The sequence below is a fragment of the Lepidochelys kempii genome, chromosome 9 (assembly GCF_965140265.1).
Source record: "Lepidochelys kempii isolate rLepKem1 chromosome 9, rLepKem1.hap2, whole genome shotgun sequence".
NCBI lineage: Eukaryota > Metazoa > Chordata > Testudines > Cheloniidae > Lepidochelys > Lepidochelys kempii.
Window position 1 is genome coordinate 7358138 of NC_133264.1, and position 18982 is coordinate 7377119.

At 62.4% G+C, this 18982-nt stretch overlaps 1 protein-coding gene across 1 annotated transcript in view; it reads right to left on the reverse strand.

Moving 5' to 3' along the window:
• Positions 1-18349, reverse strand: part of SLC12A9 (solute carrier family 12 member 9) — a 53316-nt gene extending 34967 nt beyond the window's left edge. Inside the window, exons 1-6 of the mRNA XM_073359156.1 lie at positions 18123-18349; positions 5661-5795; positions 4842-4979; positions 3447-3740; positions 1203-1310; positions 994-1105 (exon numbers count right to left, since the gene is read on the reverse strand). Coding sequence (XP_073215257.1) covers positions 994-1105; positions 1203-1310; positions 3447-3740; positions 4842-4979; positions 5661-5795; positions 18123-18291 — 956 coding nt within the window. The 5' untranslated portion in view covers positions 18292-18349. The remainder of the gene's footprint in view (positions 1-993; positions 1106-1202; positions 1311-3446; positions 3741-4841; positions 4980-5660; positions 5796-18122) is intronic.
• Between the last annotated feature and the right edge of the window lie 633 nt (positions 18350-18982).

The window sequence follows — 18982 nt, forward strand, 5'->3', positions numbered from 1 at the left end:
GGGAGCCAGAGGGCTCTGGGGGGCAGGACTGGAGCCAGAGCCCCCCCTCCCCCAATGTTATCCAGCAGGCACAAGGCCACTGCCCTGGATCTCACTGGTGGAGCTGTCCCTCCGCACAGCCCCTGGCATTGCCCAAGCTCTGCCGTGCCGTGCCCACTGCCTGCTGCCAAGGCACTAGGTGCCCCAACATCGCTCAGCCAGTGACACCCCACCCCCGCACTACCCAGGGGTTGGGGGCAGGGATGGGGCCCATGCCCTGGGACTGTCTCGCTAATTAGCTGGGGGGGAGGGGAGGCGAGCGAAGCCCACGACCCATTCCTGAGTAGCAGCCCCACACCGGCCTGTCCCCTGTTGCTCTGAGCAATGGCTGTGCATTAAGATATTAGCTGCTGACAGCTATAACTCTCCCGATTCCTGCCAGCCGCCTGCCACCGGCCCGATTTATGGCACCACTTTCCAGAATGGAAAATTAACAGCTGAGCTCGGGGCGTGCTCCGGGCAGCCCCCGGGGCCGGCACAGCAAGGCGGGCCCTGCCCGGCAACCCTGCGGGGCCCCAGCTCCAGGACGGGGAGCGCAGCTGGACCAAGCAGGTGCTTCCGAGCGGGCTGCCATTGGCACAGCGGCATGGCATGAGCTTATGATGGGGCCCGGGCACCCAGTCCTTGAGAGCTGCAAGCCCAGCGCTGGGAGGAGCAGGCCCCCAATGGCTCTGGGTGACCCCAATCCCAGGGCCTCCCAGCCCGCCCATGCCTGGCTGCCTGCCAGCCCCAAATCAACGCGGCTCTTCTGCAGGTGGATTGCTCACCAGCCCCCTGGCCCAAGCCAGCCTGCGGCCCGTCAGCTCGGCCTTCCCTGGGCTCCGGCTCCACTCCGCCCTGATAGCTGGGCTCCCCCGCACCCGCTGCCTCCAGGGAGCTGGGCTTCCGGCAACCCCCCACGGCACTGCAGCCCGCTCGCCCCGGCGGGGGCTGGCGCGGGCCGGGGGCACGTACCTGTCGCAGGTGCAGCAGAGTGTGACGGCCAGCAGGTTGTAGATGACGTAGGTGAAGAGCACGGCGGCGATGGTGCCTCTGGGGATGGAGTAGCTGGGGCGTTTCAGATCCCCTGCGGGGGGAAAGCGAGGGGACGCCGTCAGCCCTGCCCCATGGCCCCCGGCCCCCCTGGCCTTTCCCCTCCCCCGCCCGCCCGGCCCCCTCCTCACCAGACATGTTGGAGCCGGCCATGATGCCGGTGCAGCCGTTGAACATGACGGCAAAGACGGTGCTGAAGCTCATCAGGCGCCCCGTGGTGTAGTCCACGCCGTAGGCGGCTGCCGGGATGGAGGGGAGAGGTGAGGAAGGCCCAGCAGCCCCAGCACCAAGCCCCCAACGCAGGCCGGACCATGGGCACCGGCTCTGTCCCCCCACGACCCCCGGCTTGAGCGCTGTGTCAGGCTGGGCTGAGAGCGTTGGGCAAGGGCGGGGCTGAGGTCAGCCCGGCAGACAGCTCTCTGCCGAGCGAAACTGGCATGGGAGCCTGCTGGGTGCGGGGCAGCACCACTCGGGGCACAGCCCTGGGGGGGCCGCGGCCGCGCTGCCAGGGAGCTCCCCAGTGCAGCCATGCTGGCAGGGTGTAGGGCTACCCTGACAGCTGGGGCGAAGCCAGGGAACAGCCCCTGCCATCTGCCTCTAGTGGCACCAGGCAAGAGCAGATTGCGGGCACGGCCATTCTGGCAGTAAAGCTGGAAGACGGCTCATGGCCTGGGCCTTTAAGGGCTGGGGGAACTGTAACTCCCAAGGTGAGTCCCAGCAAAGTGCCAGGCTCTGCTGGGCAGGGCAGGCAGAGCTGGACGGGATAAGGTGTGCCAGGGGGTTGGGGGGAAGCTGGGGGCAGGGTTAGGTGGGGAGCCTGGAGGTGAACTGGGGGCAGGGCCAGGGGCCGAGTGGGGTGGGAGGTTGCTGGGCGGGGTTGGGAGGGCTGGGTTGAAGGTTGCCAGGAAGGGTCAGGTGTGTGGTGGGCAGGCTGGGTGAGGGGTTGCTGGGCGAGGGGTGATTGGATCGGGCAGGCTGGGTGAGGGGCTGCCACGCAGGGTCGGGCGGGTGGTGGCCAGGCCGGGTGAGGGGTTGCCGGGTAGGGATGGGCATGGGGCGGTCAGGTTGGGCAGGCCCGGCGAGGGGTTGCTGGGCAGCATCGGGCGCGGGGCGGTCGGGTAGGGTACGCCGGGCAAGGGGTTGCCGGGCAGGGTCAGGCATGGGGCGGTCTGGGCGGGCAGGCCGGGCGAGGGGTTGTCGGGTGCGGGGCAGTCTGGGTGGGCAGGTCTGGGCGGGCAGGCCGGGCGAGGGGTTGTCGGGCAGGGTCGGGCGCGGGGGGGTCGGGTCGGGCAGGCCGGGCGAGGGGTTGTCAGGCAGGGTCGGGTGCGGGGCAGTCGGGTCGGGCAGGCCGGGCGAGGGGTTGTCGGGCAGGGTCGGGCGCAGGGCGGTCGGGTCGGGCAGGCCGGGCGAGGGGTTGTCGGGGAGGGTCGGGCACGGGGCGGTCGGGTCGGGCAGGCCGGGCGAGGGGTTGTCGGGCAGGGTCGGGTGCGGGGCGGTTGGGTCGGGCAGGCCGGGCGAGGGGTTGTCGGGCAGGGTCGGGCGCGAGGCGGTCTGGGCAGGCAGGCCGGGCGAGGGGTTGTCGGGCAGGGTCGGGTGCGGGGCGGTTGGGTCGGGCAGGCCGGGCGAGGGGTTGTCGGGCAGGGTCGGGCGCGGGGCGGTCTGGGCAGGCAGGCCGGGTAAGGGGTTGTCGGGCGTGGGGCAGTCTGGGCGGGCAGGCCGGGTGAGGGGTTGTCGGGCGCGGGGCGGTCTGGGCGGGCAGGCCAGGTGAGGGGTTGCTGGGCGAGGGGTGATTGGATCGGGCAGGCTGGGTGAGGGGCTGCCACGCAGGGTCGGGCGGGTGGTGGCCGGGCCGGGTGAGGGGTTGCCGGGCAGGGATGGGCATGGGGCGGTCAGGTCGGGCAGGCCGGGCGAGGGGTTGCTGGGCAGCATCGGGTGCGGGGCGGTCGGGTTGGGTACGCCGGGCAAGGGGTTGCCGGGCAGGGTCAGGCGCGGGGCAGTCGGGTCGGGCAGGCCGGGCGAGGGGTTGCCGGGCAGGGTCGGGCGCGGGGCGGTCGGGTCGGGCAGGCCGGGCGAGGGGTTGCCGGGCACCGTTGGGCGCGGGGCGGTCGGGTCGGGCAGGCTGGGAGAGGGGTTGCCGGGCAGGGTCGGGCGCGGGGCGGTCAGGTCGGGCAGGCCGGGCGAGGGGTTGCCGGGCAGCGTCGGGCGCGGGGCGGTCGGGTCGGGCAGGCCGGGTGAGGGGTTGCCGGGCAGCGTCGGGCGCGGGGCGGTCTGGGCGGGCAGGCTGGGCGAGGGGTTGGCGGTCGGCGTTGGGCGGTCTGGGCAGGCAGGCCAAGCGAGGGGTTGCCGGGCTGAGGGCAGAGCCGGACGGTGCCCACCTGCCAGGTTGCCCCGCAGGGTGGCAAGCCGGAAGCCGGTGAAGGAGCCATTGACAGCCAGCGAGCCGTTGCCCTGAGGCAGCGGCACCACGGTGGGGCCCACGGCGAAGAAGCTGACGAAGACGGTGACCAGCACCAGCATGACGATGAGGAAGATGAGGAAGGTGGCCTTGGCGTAGATGGAGGCACCCACCAGGCAGACCAGCAGGCAGACCAGCAGCAGGGCCGTGCCGTAGAGCAGCTCGTACCAGTAGCTGCGGGGCAGGACCTGGAAGCCGCTGCCCATGGTCTGACCTGCCGGGAGATGGGGCGGTTAAGGGGCCCAGAGTGGGCATGGCATGGGGGCAGCTCCCCACACATCCCCTGCCTTGGGACGGGAGCGCAGGCTTGTGCTGAGGCTGCCAATGGGGGAGCCAATCCATGCCAGCCTGAGCCCTGGGCATGCCAGGGTGGGGGTTACCTTCACCCCTGCTTCAAGAGGGCCATCACTGCCCCGGCACAGGTAGGTAACCCGGGTTGGGGGGGGCATTCCTACCTGGGAGTGGCAGGCTCCTTGGGGCATTAACCTTTCTCCTCCCCCTGCCCCACATCCCTGTGCCAATGGGGCTGATCAGAGAGAGCAGCTGGAGGGCTGGTGCAGCCAGGAGGGGAATCGGCAGGCAGCTGCCAGGGGCCTTCCTGCACCTCCGTGGGCCACGTGAGGGGTAGCTGGAGTCCAGGGGCCATGGGGATGGCAGCCATCCACACCCAGCACAGCACTGTCGCTGCCAATAGCACCAGCAGGTGGCGCTCAGCCCTACGCAGCATAGTCCCCGGCTTTGGCAGCCCCACGGCTGCCCTGCCATGCCCGGCTCCCCGGGCTGCTCCCCCCGTACACCATGCATGGACAGAACCCCACAGGCGCCTGCAGGTAAGGCCGGACAAGCCCTCTTTGTAACAGCAGGGGAAACTGAGGCACAGAGCAAGGCAGGGCCTTGCCCAAAGTCAGGGAGGGAGCCAATGACAGAGGCGGGCAGGGACCCAGGCGTCCAAGACCCCTGCTTTCACCGTTCGCGCAAGGTCCCCTCCCTGCAGGGTGGTTCGCGGGCAGTCTCCTGGGGTCTAACAGCAGCCTCGCCCACTCCCTGGCTCCCTCTCTGGCTACGTGGGGAACTGCAGCCCCCAAACCAAGGAGTAGCTCTGCAGGCCCATGAACCCCAGGCGATGCCCCTACCTCAGCTCTGGGTGGGGGAGCCCTGCCTCCAGCCCGCCCACCCACCCACCCTGGGCACCGGCACAACGGGGGGGGCTGGAGCCAGGATCAGACGGGCCCATCCTGGGGCAGGCAGTGGAGGAGGGATTGACCGGGCAGCCGAGCTGGGCTGTTGGTGGGGAGGGAAGGGGGACCCCACTTACCTAGAGGGATCCCGAAGATGTCGACGATGGCCTCCACCAGCCCCAGGATGTACAGGGCGCTGCCGCAGACGTTGGCCAGGAAGAACATGATCCCAATGCTGCCCCCAAACTCGGGGCCAAGCGCACGGCTGATCATGTCTGCGCTGGGGTCAAGGAACACCAAGGGTGCGGGGGGATCCCAGCGTCAGCAGCTCCTGCCCAGCCCCCCGGGCCTGTGGGAGCCCAGGGAGATGCTGGCCACGCAGGGCCAGGCGCTGGCAACAGCCTGACAGGCCTTGATTCCACGGCAGGAGCCGGCCCATGGCACAGAGTGTGTGTGGGGGGGGGTGTCCCTGTGCCCGGCACAGCGGCTGCCCTGGGCGTGGCACATTCCTAGCGACCTGGATCAGCTCCCAGCTGGCTGCAGTGAGCAGGGCGGGAGCCCAGTGCCCTCAGCTTCCCTTTTCTAAGGCACTTCCAGTTAAAGCTGGTGAGGATTTCCCCTCCCCGCAGTGCCATGGGGACGCCTGAGGCCACCGCCCAGCTGGCAAGGGGGCACGTGCTGGGAAGAGGGGTGGGTGCAGAGAAGCAAAGCCTCTGGCTGGCAACCGGGCACAGCTTGACCCCACCCCAGGGCACACGGCTGCCAGCCAGAGGGCACGGGCTGTGGGGATTTCAGTCTGTCTGCGGAACCCCAGGCCTCGCCCCCCACAGCACGTGCCAGGGGACCAGCTCTGCCAGGCCAGGCTGCTGCCCCCCAGACCCAGACCAAGGGGAACTGGGCCGGATGGGCTGCCGAGAGAGAGGCAGCGCCGGGGCGGGGGTGCCAGGGAAGGATACAGTAGGCTCCGCCGGCGTCCAGCGCCCCATTGGTGGAGATGGCGCACACCGACAGCACCGTCATGCCGATGATGACGTAGGCCACCACGAACATGCCCAGTGCCTCGTACAAGCCAGCCTGGCCCACCACAAACCCTGCCGGCAGAGGGGGGAAGTAAGGGGAACGTGGCACGGAGCCCCCGCCTCCTCTCAGTTCCCTGTGAAGCCAGGCCAGCCCAGCCTGCCCCCGCCCCCCGGGGCAAGGGTGAGGGACATGGCGCAGGGGCCTTGGGCAGGCCAGGGATCTGTCCTCCCGCCCCAAGAACCTGCCCCCCATGGGCCTGCTCCCCCACTGTAGGAACAGCCTTCCAGCTAGAGACCAGTGGGGGACCCGCTAGGGACCTGATGCTAGGGGTGCTGGGAGCCTGAGCACCCGTCCCCGCTGTGCTGAACGGCCCAGCCATACTGCGCCAGCAGCTCCGCTCCAGGGAAAAGAGCAGTTATCAGAGCCCACGAGCTGCGGCACTAGGGGCTTAAAGCGAAGCACCAGGGGGATTAAAGCAACGCTCAGCCCCACGCGCAGGGAGAGCCTTTAGACAGCATGGGGGGGTGGGGGTACAGCGCCAGTGAAGGGCTGGGGGGGGACCAGCAAATCACCAGGGCGAGTCCCTGTACATCTACCCCGGCATGGTGTCCCCAGGGAGGGGGAGAGCCGGAGCAGGGAGGAATCCAGCCTCCAGCAGGGACAATGCCCTGGGCACTCCCTGAGCTCAGGGCGATTGGGGGAGGCTGGCATACCAAGCTGCCCACGGGCACTGGCATCTGGCCTCCCCCCCCCCCCCCGTGGGCTTTCTGCTTCAACCATGGCTATTCGGTGGCTGCTAAGTGCCTGGCCCCCTAAGGGGTGTGAGGGAGAAGCAGCTTCCATCTGGGGCTGCTGGGAGGAAGCAGTCACTGCCCCCACCTCCCGATCCTCCTCCTGTCATTGTGCCAGCCTTCCCCCCCCCTCACCATCCCAGACGCAGCTTGTGACGAAGTGGGACTGTTCTTAATGACAGGTTTCAGAGTGACAGCCGTGTTAGTCTGTATTCGCAAAAAGAAAAGGAGGACTTGTGGCACCTTAGAGACTAACCAATTTATTTGAGCATGAGCTTTCCTGAGCTACAGCTCACTTCATCGGATGCATGCAGTGGAAAATACAGTGAGGAGATTTATATACACAGAGAACATGAAACAATGGGTGTTACCGTACACACTGTAAGGAGAGTGATCAGGTAAGGTGAGCTATTACCAGCAGGAGAGTGTGTGTGTATGGGGGGGGGGCGACGACCTTTTGTAGTGATAATCAAGGTGGCCATTTCCAGCAGTTAACAAGAACGTCCAAGGAGCAGTGGGGGGCGGGGGATAAACATAGGGAAATAGTTTTACTTTGTGTAATGACCGATCCACTCCCAGTCTCTATTCAAGCCTAAATTAATTGTATCCAGTTTGCAAAAAACTGCAATTCAGCAGTCTCTTGTTGGAGTCCGTCCCCAAGTTTTTCTGTTGAAGTATTGCCACCTCTAGGCCTGCAATCGAGCGACCCGAGAGACTGACGTGTTCTCCAGCTGGTTTTTGAATGTTATAATTCTTGACGTCTGATTTGCATCCATCCATTCCTTCACGCAGAGACTGTCCAGCCTGACCAATGTACACAGCAGAGGGGCACCTTGATTATCACTACAAAAGGTTTTCCCCCCGGCTGGTAATAGCTCACCTTAACTGATCACTCTGTGTTACAGTGTGTATGGTAACACCCATTGTTTCATGTTCTCTATGTACATAAATCTCCCCACTATATTTTCCACAGTATGCATCCGATGAAGTGAGCTGTAGCTCACGAAAGCTTATGCTCAAATAAATTGGTTAGTCTCTAAGGTGCCACAAGTACTACTGTTCTTAATGGTTCCTCTGAATAACGCGGGGGTGCCTCAGTTTCCCCATGCAGTTCTTAAGTATCTAGGTGGTGGGATAAGGGTGTATGATAGTTGCAGAGCCCTAGAGGGCAGGTGTGTGCAGGGGTCTGGACACAGAGAATGGCCGACACCCTGTTTCCTGGCAACTGATGGCCTGGGCCCTTCCCCCCTGCAAGGTGAGAGCTAAAGGGTTGGAGAACAAAGGAATCCGGTGACCTCCTGGCCCAGGAAAGGAACAAAGCCCAGGGGAGGAGGGGCTGGAGGGAGTTTCAGTTTGGGGCTGGCTGGGGACATGGAGTGAAGGGCAGATGTGGTTGTCTGGCTCCCTGCTCCCCAAAATGGACCCGGCTGAGGGGTCCCGTTCTCTGCACCTACAAGCTCTGTTTTAGACCATGTTCCTGTCGTCTAATAAACCTTCTGTTTTACTGGCTGGCTGAGAGTCACGTCTGACTGCGGAGTTGGGGGCAGGACCCTCTGGCTTCCCCTGTACCCCGCCTGGGCGGACTCACTGGGGGAAGCGCACGGAGGGGCAGAGGATGCTGAATGCTCCGAGGTCAGACCCAGGAAGGTGGAAGCCGGGTGAGCTGTGTGTCCTGCAGATAGTCTGCTCCCAGAAAGGAGACTTCCCCAGAGTCCTGACTGGTTTCATAGGGAGCAGTTCCAGAGCATCGCCCAGGGAGTGCGTGACACAGCTCTTGTAGGTTTTGCTTTCCTGCGCTGGGCAAGGACGACACCCGCCCAGCTCCCTGCAGCCCCACGGCTGCTCCTGCTGGTACCAGCTACCTCTGGGCACCACAGGACAGCTGCCCAGGAGGGAATCGCTGCAAGGAAACATCCAGCTGCTCTGGTGGAACATCAAAGTGAGACTCCCCGGACTTGGGTCACTGTCCCGCTGGGTCCCACATGTGGGCAGAGCACCACGGCTCACAGCACCAGGCAAAGCCAGATACCACGTGCCCCTGGGCTGCATTCACAGGCAGCGCCAGATGGAGCAAAGGGCGGAAGAGAACCGCTGCCATGCGAAGAACCCGGCGCACTCAGGCTCATCCCGGGGAATGCAGGAAGTGGCCCTGTTCCACAGAGAACTGAGACGGGCACAAAGCGGGCAAGTGATGCCACGTCCTCTCCTGCCCACCCAGCACCCTGTCAGCTTTAACTACGCACCAATAAGCTACCTGCATAATAAGCCCCCATATGAGAGTGGGCAAAAGGGACAGGCACCGTGACCCACCGCATGGAGACGGGACGGGCGTGTGACAAAGTGGGACTGTTCTTAAATGTTTCCTCTGAATAACGCGGGGGTGCCTCAGTTTCCCCATGCAGTTCTTAAGTATCTAGGTGGTGGGATAAGGGTGTATGATAGTTGCAGAGCCCTAGAGGGCAGGTGTGTGCAGGGGTCTGGACACAGAGAATGGCCGACACCCTGTTTCCTGGCAACTGATGGCCTGGGCCCTTCCCCCCTGCAAGGTGAGAGCTAAAGGGTTGGAGAACAAAGGAATCCGGTGACCTCCTGGCCCAGGAAAGGAACAAAGCCCAGGGGAGGAGGGGCTGGAGGGAGTTTCAGTTTGGGGCTGGCTGGGGACATGGAGTGAAGGGCAGATGTGGTTGTCTGGCTCCCTGCTCCCCAAAATGGACCCGGCTGAGGGGTCCCGTTCTCTGCACCTACAAGCTCTGTTTTAGACCATGTTCCTGTCGTCTAATAAACCTTCTGTTTTACTGGCTGGCTGAGAGTCACGTCTGACTGCGGAGTTGGGGGCAGGACCCTCTGGCTTCCCCTGTACCCCGCCTGGGCGGACTCACTGGGGGAAGCGCACGGAGGGGCAGAGGATGCTGAATGCTCCGAGGTCAGACCCAGGAAGGTGGAAGCCGGGTGAGCTGTGTGTCCTGCAGATAGTCTGCTCCCAGAAAGGAGACTTCCCCAGAGTCCTGACTGGTTTCATAGGGAGCAGTTCCAGAGCATCGCCCAGGGAGTGCGTGACACAGCTCTTGTAGGTTTTGCTTTCCTGCGCTGGGCAAGGACGACACCCGCCCAGCTCCCTGCAGCCCCACGGCTGCTCCTGCTGGTACCAGCTACCTCTGGGCACCACAGGACAGCTGCCCAGGAGGGAATCGCTGCAAGGAAACATCCAGCTGCTCTGGTGGAACATCAAAGTGAGACTCCCCGGACTTGGGTCACTGTCCCGCTGGGTCCCACATGTGGGCAGAGCACCACGGCTCACAGCACCAGGCAAAGCCAGATACCACGTGCCCCTGGGCTGCATTCACAGGCAGCGCCAGATGGAGCAAAGGGCGGAAGAGAACCGCTGCCATGCGAAGAACCCGGCGCACTCAGGCTCATCCCGGGGAATGCAGGAAGTGGCCCTGTTCCACAGAGAACTGAGACGGGCACAAAGCGGGCAAGTGATGCCACGTCCTCTCCTGCCCACCCAGCACCCTGTCAGCTTTAACTACGCACCAATAAGCTACCTGCATAATAAGCCCCCATATGAGAGTGGGCAAAAGGGACAGGCACCGTGACCCACCGCATGGAGACGGGACGGGCGTGTGACAAAGTGGGACTGTTCTTAAATGTTTCCTCTGAATAGTGTGGGAGTGCCTCAGTTTCCCCTATACAGCTCTTGAGTGTCTGGGTGGTGGGGTAAGGGTGTATGATCACTGCAGAGCCCTAGAGGACAGATGTGTGCAGGGGTCTGGACACAGAGAATGGCCGACACCCTGTTTCCTGGCAACTGATGGCCTGGCCCTTCCCCCTGCAAGGTGAGAGCTAACGGGTTGGAGAACAAAGGAATCAGGTGACTTCCTGGCCCGGGAAAGGGACAAAGCCCAGGGGAGGAGGGGCTGGAGGGAGTTTCAGTTTGGGGCTGGCTGGAGACATGGAGTGAAGTACAGACGTGGTTGTCTGGCTCACTGCCCCCCAAAATGGACCCAGCTGAGGGGTCCCGTTCTCTGCACCTGCAAGCTCTGTTTTAGACCATATTCCTAATAAACCTTATCATCTAATAAACCTCTGTTTTACTGGCTGACTGAGAGTCACGTCTGACTGCGAAGTTGGGGTGCAGGACCCTCTGGCTTCCCCCGTACCCTGCCTGGACGGACTCGCTGTGGGAAGCGCACTGAGGGGCAGAGGATGCTGAATGCTCTGAGGTCAGACCCAGGAAGGTGGAAGCTGTGTGTGCTGAAGACAGGCTGCTCACAGAAAGGAGACTTCCCCAGAGTCCTGACTGGCTTCATGGGGAGCAGTTCCAGAGCATCGCCCACGGACTCCGTGACAGGGTGTCCCCAGCACAAATCCACCCCAGGGGCAGGCCAGAGGAGAGAGACAGCTCTAACTTCCAGGCACCTTTTGGGGGATCTTGGCTGCAACCCCGCTGAGCGTGGCTATGGCGCTGCGCCAGGTGAGACAGGGTGTTTGACGGTGCAGCTCTGAAAGGCAGGTTTACAATGCTTGTGGCTGCCTGCGCCCAGACTCTCTTAGTAAACAAGGAAGGGTTATTTTCTCCTTCTCATAACACAAGAACCAGGGGTGACCCAATGAAATTAATAGGCAGCAGGTTTCAAACAACCAAAAGGAAGTATTTCGTCAAATATCACACAGTCAACCTGTGGAACTCACTGCCAGGGGATGCTGTGAAGGCCAAAAGTATAGCATGGTTCAAAAAAACAAAAACAAAAACTAGATAAGTTCCTGGAGGATAGGTCCATCAATGGCTGTTAGCCAGGATAGGCAGGGAGGTAACTCCATGCTCCGGGTGTCCCTAGCCTCTGATTGCCAGAAGCTGGGTGAGGGCGACAGGGGACGGGTCAGTCGATCATTGCCCGGTTCTGTTCTCTCCCTCTGAAGCATCTGGCACCGGCCTCTGCTGGAGGACAGGACACAGGGCTAGACGGACCCATTGGGCTGACCCACTGTGGCCGTTCTGATGCTCTACATGTATGTGACTCCCGTGGGGGAGTCGTCCCCAAAGGCCGGTGCAGAGGGGAAATTGATCCGGCAGCACTGACTGTAAACACCCACTGGGAAGGTGGGGCCTGGGCAGGGCAGTTTGAGGGATCGCGGGGACTCCGCTGAGCGCCCGAGACCCCCGCAGCCTGCGCAGGCCCCAGATGGAAGGCGCTAGGCAGGGTGAGCCTCTGCTGACAGCCCTGTTCCCACAGCCCAGGGCTACCCAGTCTGCCAAGGGATCCAGGCGAATCACACCCACCCCCAGGAAAGGGCCTGGAGACTCCAGCCAGGAAGAGAGGCCACGGCCATGCTGGGCACCTGGGCCAAGGAGCGGAAGAGAAAAGGGGTGGCGGGAGGGGAGATGGCCTGCCTGGGCCACGTCATTTCTGCACGGATAGTCAGCAAGAACTCAGAGACATCATGGAGAGGAGAGACCAGTTCAGTTGGGTCCTCTCCATGGGGTCTGGGATAACTCCCTCCCTCCCTCCCACCAACCCCAAACTGGGCCAGGATCACTCCCTCCCCACCCCCCCCAAATTGGGCCAGGATCGCTCCCCCACCCCGGCCAGGATGCTCCTCCCAGGAGTAATTCCCCAGTTTCAGATCTGACACCTGGGAGAGGAATGTGAGCTGTGACAGAGGCCTGGCCTGGCAATGCACTGGCCTGGTTCTCTGGGCAGGTGCGTGTGTAGTTACTGTTTGCGCAACATAGGCTGTAAAGTGCCATGTCCAGGCCACCTGTTGCCATGATCAGTGTGAGAGAGAGAGCACCACTGCCCTCTGCTGGATGGACTCAGAACTGCACACAGGAGTGGAGTCATAGGCCCCACGCCGCTCCCAGAGACTCTCCCTTTGCTCCAGAGGCAGAGCTTCTGGAGCAGGGGAAGCTGAGTTCTATCCTTGCCACCGCCAGGAAGTCATCAGGGGCCATGGACCAGTTACCGAACAGGCCAAACGAGCCACGCTGCAAGACCTGCACCGCCCAAGAGCAGGGCTCCCCTCCCCAAGCATGTTCTGGTATCCTGCTAATTAGACTGTGACCTCCTTAGGGCTGGGGCTTGGCACTCTAATGGCCCATAGAGCCCCAGGCACGCCAGCAGCGGGGACTCAGAGGAGACCTTGCAGAGGGGTGGGAGGGAGCCGGCTTGGGAAGTGATGGAATGGGGGGGTGCCTGACAGTCAGGACAGCTTTATCCCTCCATGGCCGGGGAACAGAGCAAGACAGTGCAGAGCAATCGGCAGCTTAGATCTCTCCTTTTCCTGCGTGTTGCCCCCTCTTAATGCCCATTACCGCCACATCAGCCGGCTGCCTGGATAGACAGGGAGCACCGGGACGGAGGACGTAAGGCCACTGCGCTTCACTAGAAAGGTTCTCCCAAGCTGGGGAGATGATGGAACTAAAATCCAAGTCACGCCGGGCTCAGGCAGCCGGGCAGATGCAGGAAGCGAACCAGACAGGAAACCCACATCCCCCGAAGGGGAAGCAGCAGGCCATTGCGCCTCACCCTGAAGGCTACCTCAGCCAGGCTCCTGCACGTACGGAAGAGCTCCACAGTGACAAAGCCCCATGGTGAAGGAGCTGGCTCCCATCCTCCTGGAACCGACACACGGGATGGTGAGCGCTCCGTGTTGCCATCCCAGGATGCAGGGCGGCAGATGGTCTTGCCAAGTACACTGACCTCCCTTGTACTTAAGGCTTTGATGCACATGGCTTGACGAATTTAACAGACGTGAATCCTGTTTGCCAGAAGGCAAAGCCGGGGCGAGGCACGGGGGCCGGCCCACAGCATCCAGGGGCTACACCCTGCTGAGGCACCATCCCCATCTCCCCCTCCTCCCCAGTTCCTTCTGCACCCCCAAAGCCACAAGATCAAACTTCAAGATGCAGCATCTAATCGGGGGGGGGGAGGAGCTCCCCTTCTGGGTGCCCAGCTTCAGACACAAGGGCCTGACTGTCACCGGTGCCCATCAAAGCAGGCCCAGAGGGAGCAGGAAGCGCTCGGCACCTCTGACAAGCTGGCACTGTGGGCCCGCTCCTCCTCCACTCAGTTACACCAGTAGGAGCCAGGAACAACTCACAGAAGCCAATGGGACTGTTCCGCTACATGGCTGGGGCAGGCAAGATCAGAGACAGGCCCTGGGGGTCCCAAAAGAAGAGGCCACTGCTGCAAAATCAGCCCCTGGCATCTCTGCAGCCGGGCTCACAGCTCCCCAAGGAGCAGCATGAAGGTGACCCAGTGCTGGTAACTTGCAGGGCTTCCCCCAGTGCAGCAGTGTGAAACTGGCGAATTTCACACCCTGGAGCCCACTCCAGTCACATGCACATGGCTGTTCCCACCATACAGGCTAGAAACTAGCTTCTAAGGCTTCTGTTCTGCAGAAGCTGGAGGCTCAGGCCTGCCCCGGCCACAGCAAGCTTCCCTTTGGTCATAAGCCAGGGCAGAAATTTCCCAAGTTGGGCTTTAATAATTATTGGTGGGACGCGCTTGACAGGCACTCACAAAACGACAGATTAAGGAACCTAAATGAAGGAGAAGGGGGGGGGGGAGGGGGAAGGGTGAGAAAACCTGGATTTGTGCTGGAAATGGCCCAACCTGATGATCACTTTAGATAAGCTATTACCAGCAGGACAGTGGGGTGGGAGGAGGTATTGTTTCATATTCTCTGTGTATATATAAAGTCTGCTGCAGTTTCCACGGCATGCATCCGATGAAGTGAGCTGTAGCTCACGAAAGCTCATGCTCAAATAAATTGGTTAGTCTCTAAGGTGCCACAAGTACTCCTTTTCTTTTTGCGAACCCCAGAGAAGTGGATCTCGCAGGACTCAGAGCGTAAAACCCTTCGCCATTCAGTGTTGGCTTGGCCGCAGTTACAGTAATAGAGAAGTAAACAGAATTGCAGGTTGCCTGGCCAGCAGGATTTACTCTTGCATCTGCCTGGGTTTTCCTACCAATCCAAGACTCAGCACGGGGTGAGAACACAGGCTAAAACTGTCCCAGCGTTTTGGAAGAACTCCTCGGCACTGGGGAAGGCCGGAGTTTGCTAGGGTGTGCCCGCACAGCAGTCCCGGGGCAGCTCAAGTTAGATGTACCCAAAATGGCTTTAATCCAGCTAGCGGGTGTACAAACAGTGGCAAAGCTGCGGCAGCTCGGTGAGAAGTTACCCAGGGCTCTGCACGGTACAGTCCACCCCAAACCACACACTGCTATGGCTTCTCTGCTCCAATATCCAAGCTAGATAGATGAACCCCCACCCATCCCAGCAACCGTGGTACAGACACACCCTTAGACGGAGGTGCTACCAGAGGATCAAGCCTTAGCCTAAGGCTAACAGCATTTTGGGCTGTATAAGTAGGGGCATTGCCAGCAAATTGAGGGACATGATCATTCCCCTCTATTCAGCATTGGTGAGGCCTCATCTGGAGTACTGTGTCCAGTTCTGGGCCCCACACTACAAGAAGGATGTGGAAAAATTGGAAAGAGTCCAGCAGAGGACAACAAAAACGATTAGGGGACTGGAGCACAGGACTTATGAGGAGAGGTTGAAGGAACTATGGTTATTTAGTCTGCAGAAGAGAAGAATGAGGGGGGATTTGATAGCTGCTTTCAACTACCTGAAAGGGGGTTCCAAAGAGGATGGATCTAGACTATTCTCAGTGGTAGCAGATGACAGGACAAGGAGTAACGGTTTCACGTTGCAGTGGGGGAGGTCTAGGTTGGATATTAGGAAACACTATTTCACTAGGAGGGTGGTGAAGCACTGGGATGCGTTACCTAGGGAGGTGGTAGAATCTCCTTCCTTAGAGGTTTTTAAGGTCAGGCTTGACAAAGCCCTGGCTGGGATGATTTAATTGGGAATTGGTCCTGCTTTGAGCAGGGGGTTGGACTAGATGACCTCCTGAGGTCCCTTCCGATCCTGATATTCCAGGATTCTATAGTCTAGCTAAGGCTCCAGTAGCTGACATGGTGTTAAAGATGCCAGAAGTGGATGGGGCCTGGCACTGGGGCTCCTGCCAGTGGGCATCTGTCAAACCCCATGGTGGAGCGAAGCCCTGGGTGTACATGAATGGAGACAGCGAGGCTAGGAGGAGTCAGGGGCAGCAGTGCTGGCTGACCGGCCTGGCAGAGCAGGGAGGGGGCACGGAAGGGAATGATTTGCAGCACAGCTTGGAAGAACCAGGAGTGGGGCAGCAGCCCCGGATCTCTGGAGGCAGACAGGTCCAGAAGGGGTGAGAAATACAGGAGGCTGGATTTCAGCCAAGTGAATTTGGGGAGGAGTCCGCTGAGGCAGGGGAACTGGATCCAGCAGCTTGTCTGTACGTAAGCCATTGTAGGTTCAGGCTCACTGTGTCACAATCCATCTGGAGGAGATTGGCTCAGGTGAGAGGCAAAGGGATGTTTTCTCGAACAGTCAGCCCTGCAAACCCAGCCTGGGCTCCCAGAGTCACGCTGGGCTCCCTCTGGCTGGGGCAGCGTCACCCACTGAACAGATCCTGCAGGATCGATTCTGCCCTTGGTTACACCCATGCCATCCCCCATTGTCTTCGGGGGTGGGGGGGGAGGTGGGAGACAGAATCCAGCCACACGTCTTGGTTTACACCCCAATCCAGCGACTGAATTTGCACAGGCTCAGGGGTCCGCAACACCTTAGCTGATGACCCTGCTACCAGAGGACAGACTCCAGATCGCTCTCCCATAGCGCCAGGGGCCAAGAACCACTCCTAGCAGGAGTGAAACACCTTTGGGCATCCCTGAGGTCCCAACAGATGTGAGGCGGATACTCCCTGAGAGGGGATCGCACTAGGCCGGTGGGTCTTTGCCCTTGTCAGGGGCATCCCACATGCCAACCCAGGATCGCGGTTCATGACCGCCAACTACGGGCATCCACCAGACCAAGGGGGAGACAAAGAGAAAATGGCACAGAGATGCCAGGCTGGGGTTTCCGTGACGACACAGTTAGACGTTAAGGGCTGGGAGCAGAAGTTCACAGCAGGTCCCTGAGCCTCAAACTTCACGAGAACCACACCCAGGAGCCAGAAAGTGCAACTGAAAAGCAGTTTTACTTCCACATGCCCAGCTGGAGAGGCTCCAGAGGGTGCTGCTCGCTCATTTCAGCCCAGCCCCCCCGGACAAACCCAAGTTTCTGGCGCTTTGTCTTTTCTCAGTTCTGGTTTGTATTTGTACTAGGAAGGTGGAGCCCAACCGCAAGCAGGCAGCAGTTCCCCAGCCACCAGCTTTGGGAGCCATTTCAGGCTCTGTCTCCAGCAGGTTCTGCCTGTGCCCACCCACCGTTCATGAACACAACCGGGGGCTTTCCTCCAGCAGGAGCCCAACATTCACCTGCCGGGTGGCACAAGGGAACTCTGCAGAGCCGGGCAGCTCACACCTGGACCACTGCGGGCTCTGGGCTTTATTTTCCCAGCCGCTAAAACTTGCTCCTCAAACTCTGGGAAAAGGCACCTTAGTCTTACAGGGCCTGGGCTTGAGGCAGGATCTTTGGCGATCCAGAACACTGGACACAGGCCGCTGATTTGGACAGGGTGCCAGGGATATCGGGGTGCTGCTAGACCAGGTTTGGGGATGTGGACGGAGGGCGGGGCTGGGGATGGTGGGGGAGGGGTTGGGGGGATGGTAGGACAGTGGGGAGCTGTAGGCGATGGGAAGTTAGTGGGGGTTACAGGAGCTGGGTGGGATGAGCGGGTTCAGAGCTGTGTGGAGATGAACTGGGGAGTTCGTGAGGGGCTGTGGGACAGGTGTGAGGATACTGGCACCCTCATGCCCAGTAACCCCCGGACACCCCAGGACAGCCCATGGCAGGAAGGGGGGCTGAGAGAAGTTAGGTCCCAGGGTATAAGAGGATCAGGAGGATAAGGGCAATAGAATAGCTTCAGGGGGTGGTTACTGGAGTGCCAGGTTTGGGGGCTGGTTACTGGGGGGCCAGGCTAGGGGAGATCTGGTGTGAGGGTCATGGTTGGCTGGCTGGGTTAGGGGGTGGAAGGTCACTGGGGGCTGAAGTTGGATGCAGGTTTGGGTGTTGGGGGGGTCACTGGGGGCAAGGGTTGGGGTACCCCTGGGAGTCCTCAGGGATCCCAGGTGGGAGGCAGGCTGAGGGGTCCCGGTTGAGGACCAGGCTGGGGGGGGTCCCAGGTAGGGGATCCTGGGGGCCCGGGCTGAGGGGTCCCTGGGGAGGGGGCAGGCTGAGGGGTCCCTGGGGAGGGGGCAGGCTGAGGGGGATCCTGGGGGGCCGGGCTGGGGGGGATCCTGGGGGGCCGGGTGGAGGGGTCCCTGGGGAGGGGGGAGGCTGAGGGGTCCCTGGGGGGCCGGGCTGAGGAGTCCCTGGGGAGCCGGGCTGGGAGGGATCCTGGGGGGCCGGCTGGGGGGGATCCTGGGGGGCCGGGTGGAGGGGTCCCTGGGGAGGGGGGAGGCTGAGGGGTCCCTGGGGGGCCGGGCTGGGAGGGATCCTGGGGGGCCGGCTGGGGGGGATCCTGGGGGGCCGGGCGGTCCCTGGGGGGCCGGGCTGGGGGGGATCCTGGGGGGCCGGGCTGGGCGGTCCCTGGGGGGCCGGCTGGGGGGCTGCCCGACTCACCGAGCCGCAGGAACAGCACCACGCTGAACATGGAGAGCAGGGTGGGCACCACCACGCCCAGGAAGGTGCGGAGCTTGCGGGAGCCCCGCGCCGCCGGCCCGGGCTCCTCCACCGAGGTGCTGCTGCAGAGGCGGTAGGTGAGCAGGGGGCTGCGCTCCGAGCCCGCCATGGCGCCGCCCGGCCCGACCCCAGCGCCCGGCCCGGCCCGGCCACCTCGGGGAGTCGGGGGCGGGCCCGGCCCGGCAGCCCCGCCCGGCCGCTCCGCCCCGCCCCCGGCCCCGGCCCGGGACAGTCCTCCTGGGTCCGCCGCTGGCCCCGGCAGCCCCGCCCCGGGCTCTGGGCACCTCCCCCCAATGCATCCCCTCGTGCCCCCATCCCCCTCACTGCGTCCCTCCCTATCCCCCTCACTGCATCCCTCCCCGTCCCCCATCCCCCCTCACTGCGTCCCTCCCTATCCCCCTCACTGCACTCATCCCCCCTCACTGCATCCCTCCCCGTCCCCCCATCCCCCTCACTGCGTCCCTCCCTATCCCCCTCACTGCACTCATCCCCCCTCACTGCATCCCTCCCCGTCCCCCCATCCCCCTCACTGCGTCCCTCCCTATCCCCCTCACTGCACTCATCCCCCCTCACTGCATCCCTCCCCGTCCCCCCATCCCCCTCACTGCGTCCCTCCCTATCCCCCTCACTGCACTCATCCGCCCTCACTGCATCCCTCCCCGTCCCCCATCCCCCTCACTGCATCCCTCCCTATCCCCCTCACTGCACTCATCCCCCCTCACTGCATCCCTCCCCGTCCCCCCATCCCCCTCACTGCATCCCTCCCTATCCCCCTCACTGCACTCATCCCCCCTCACTGC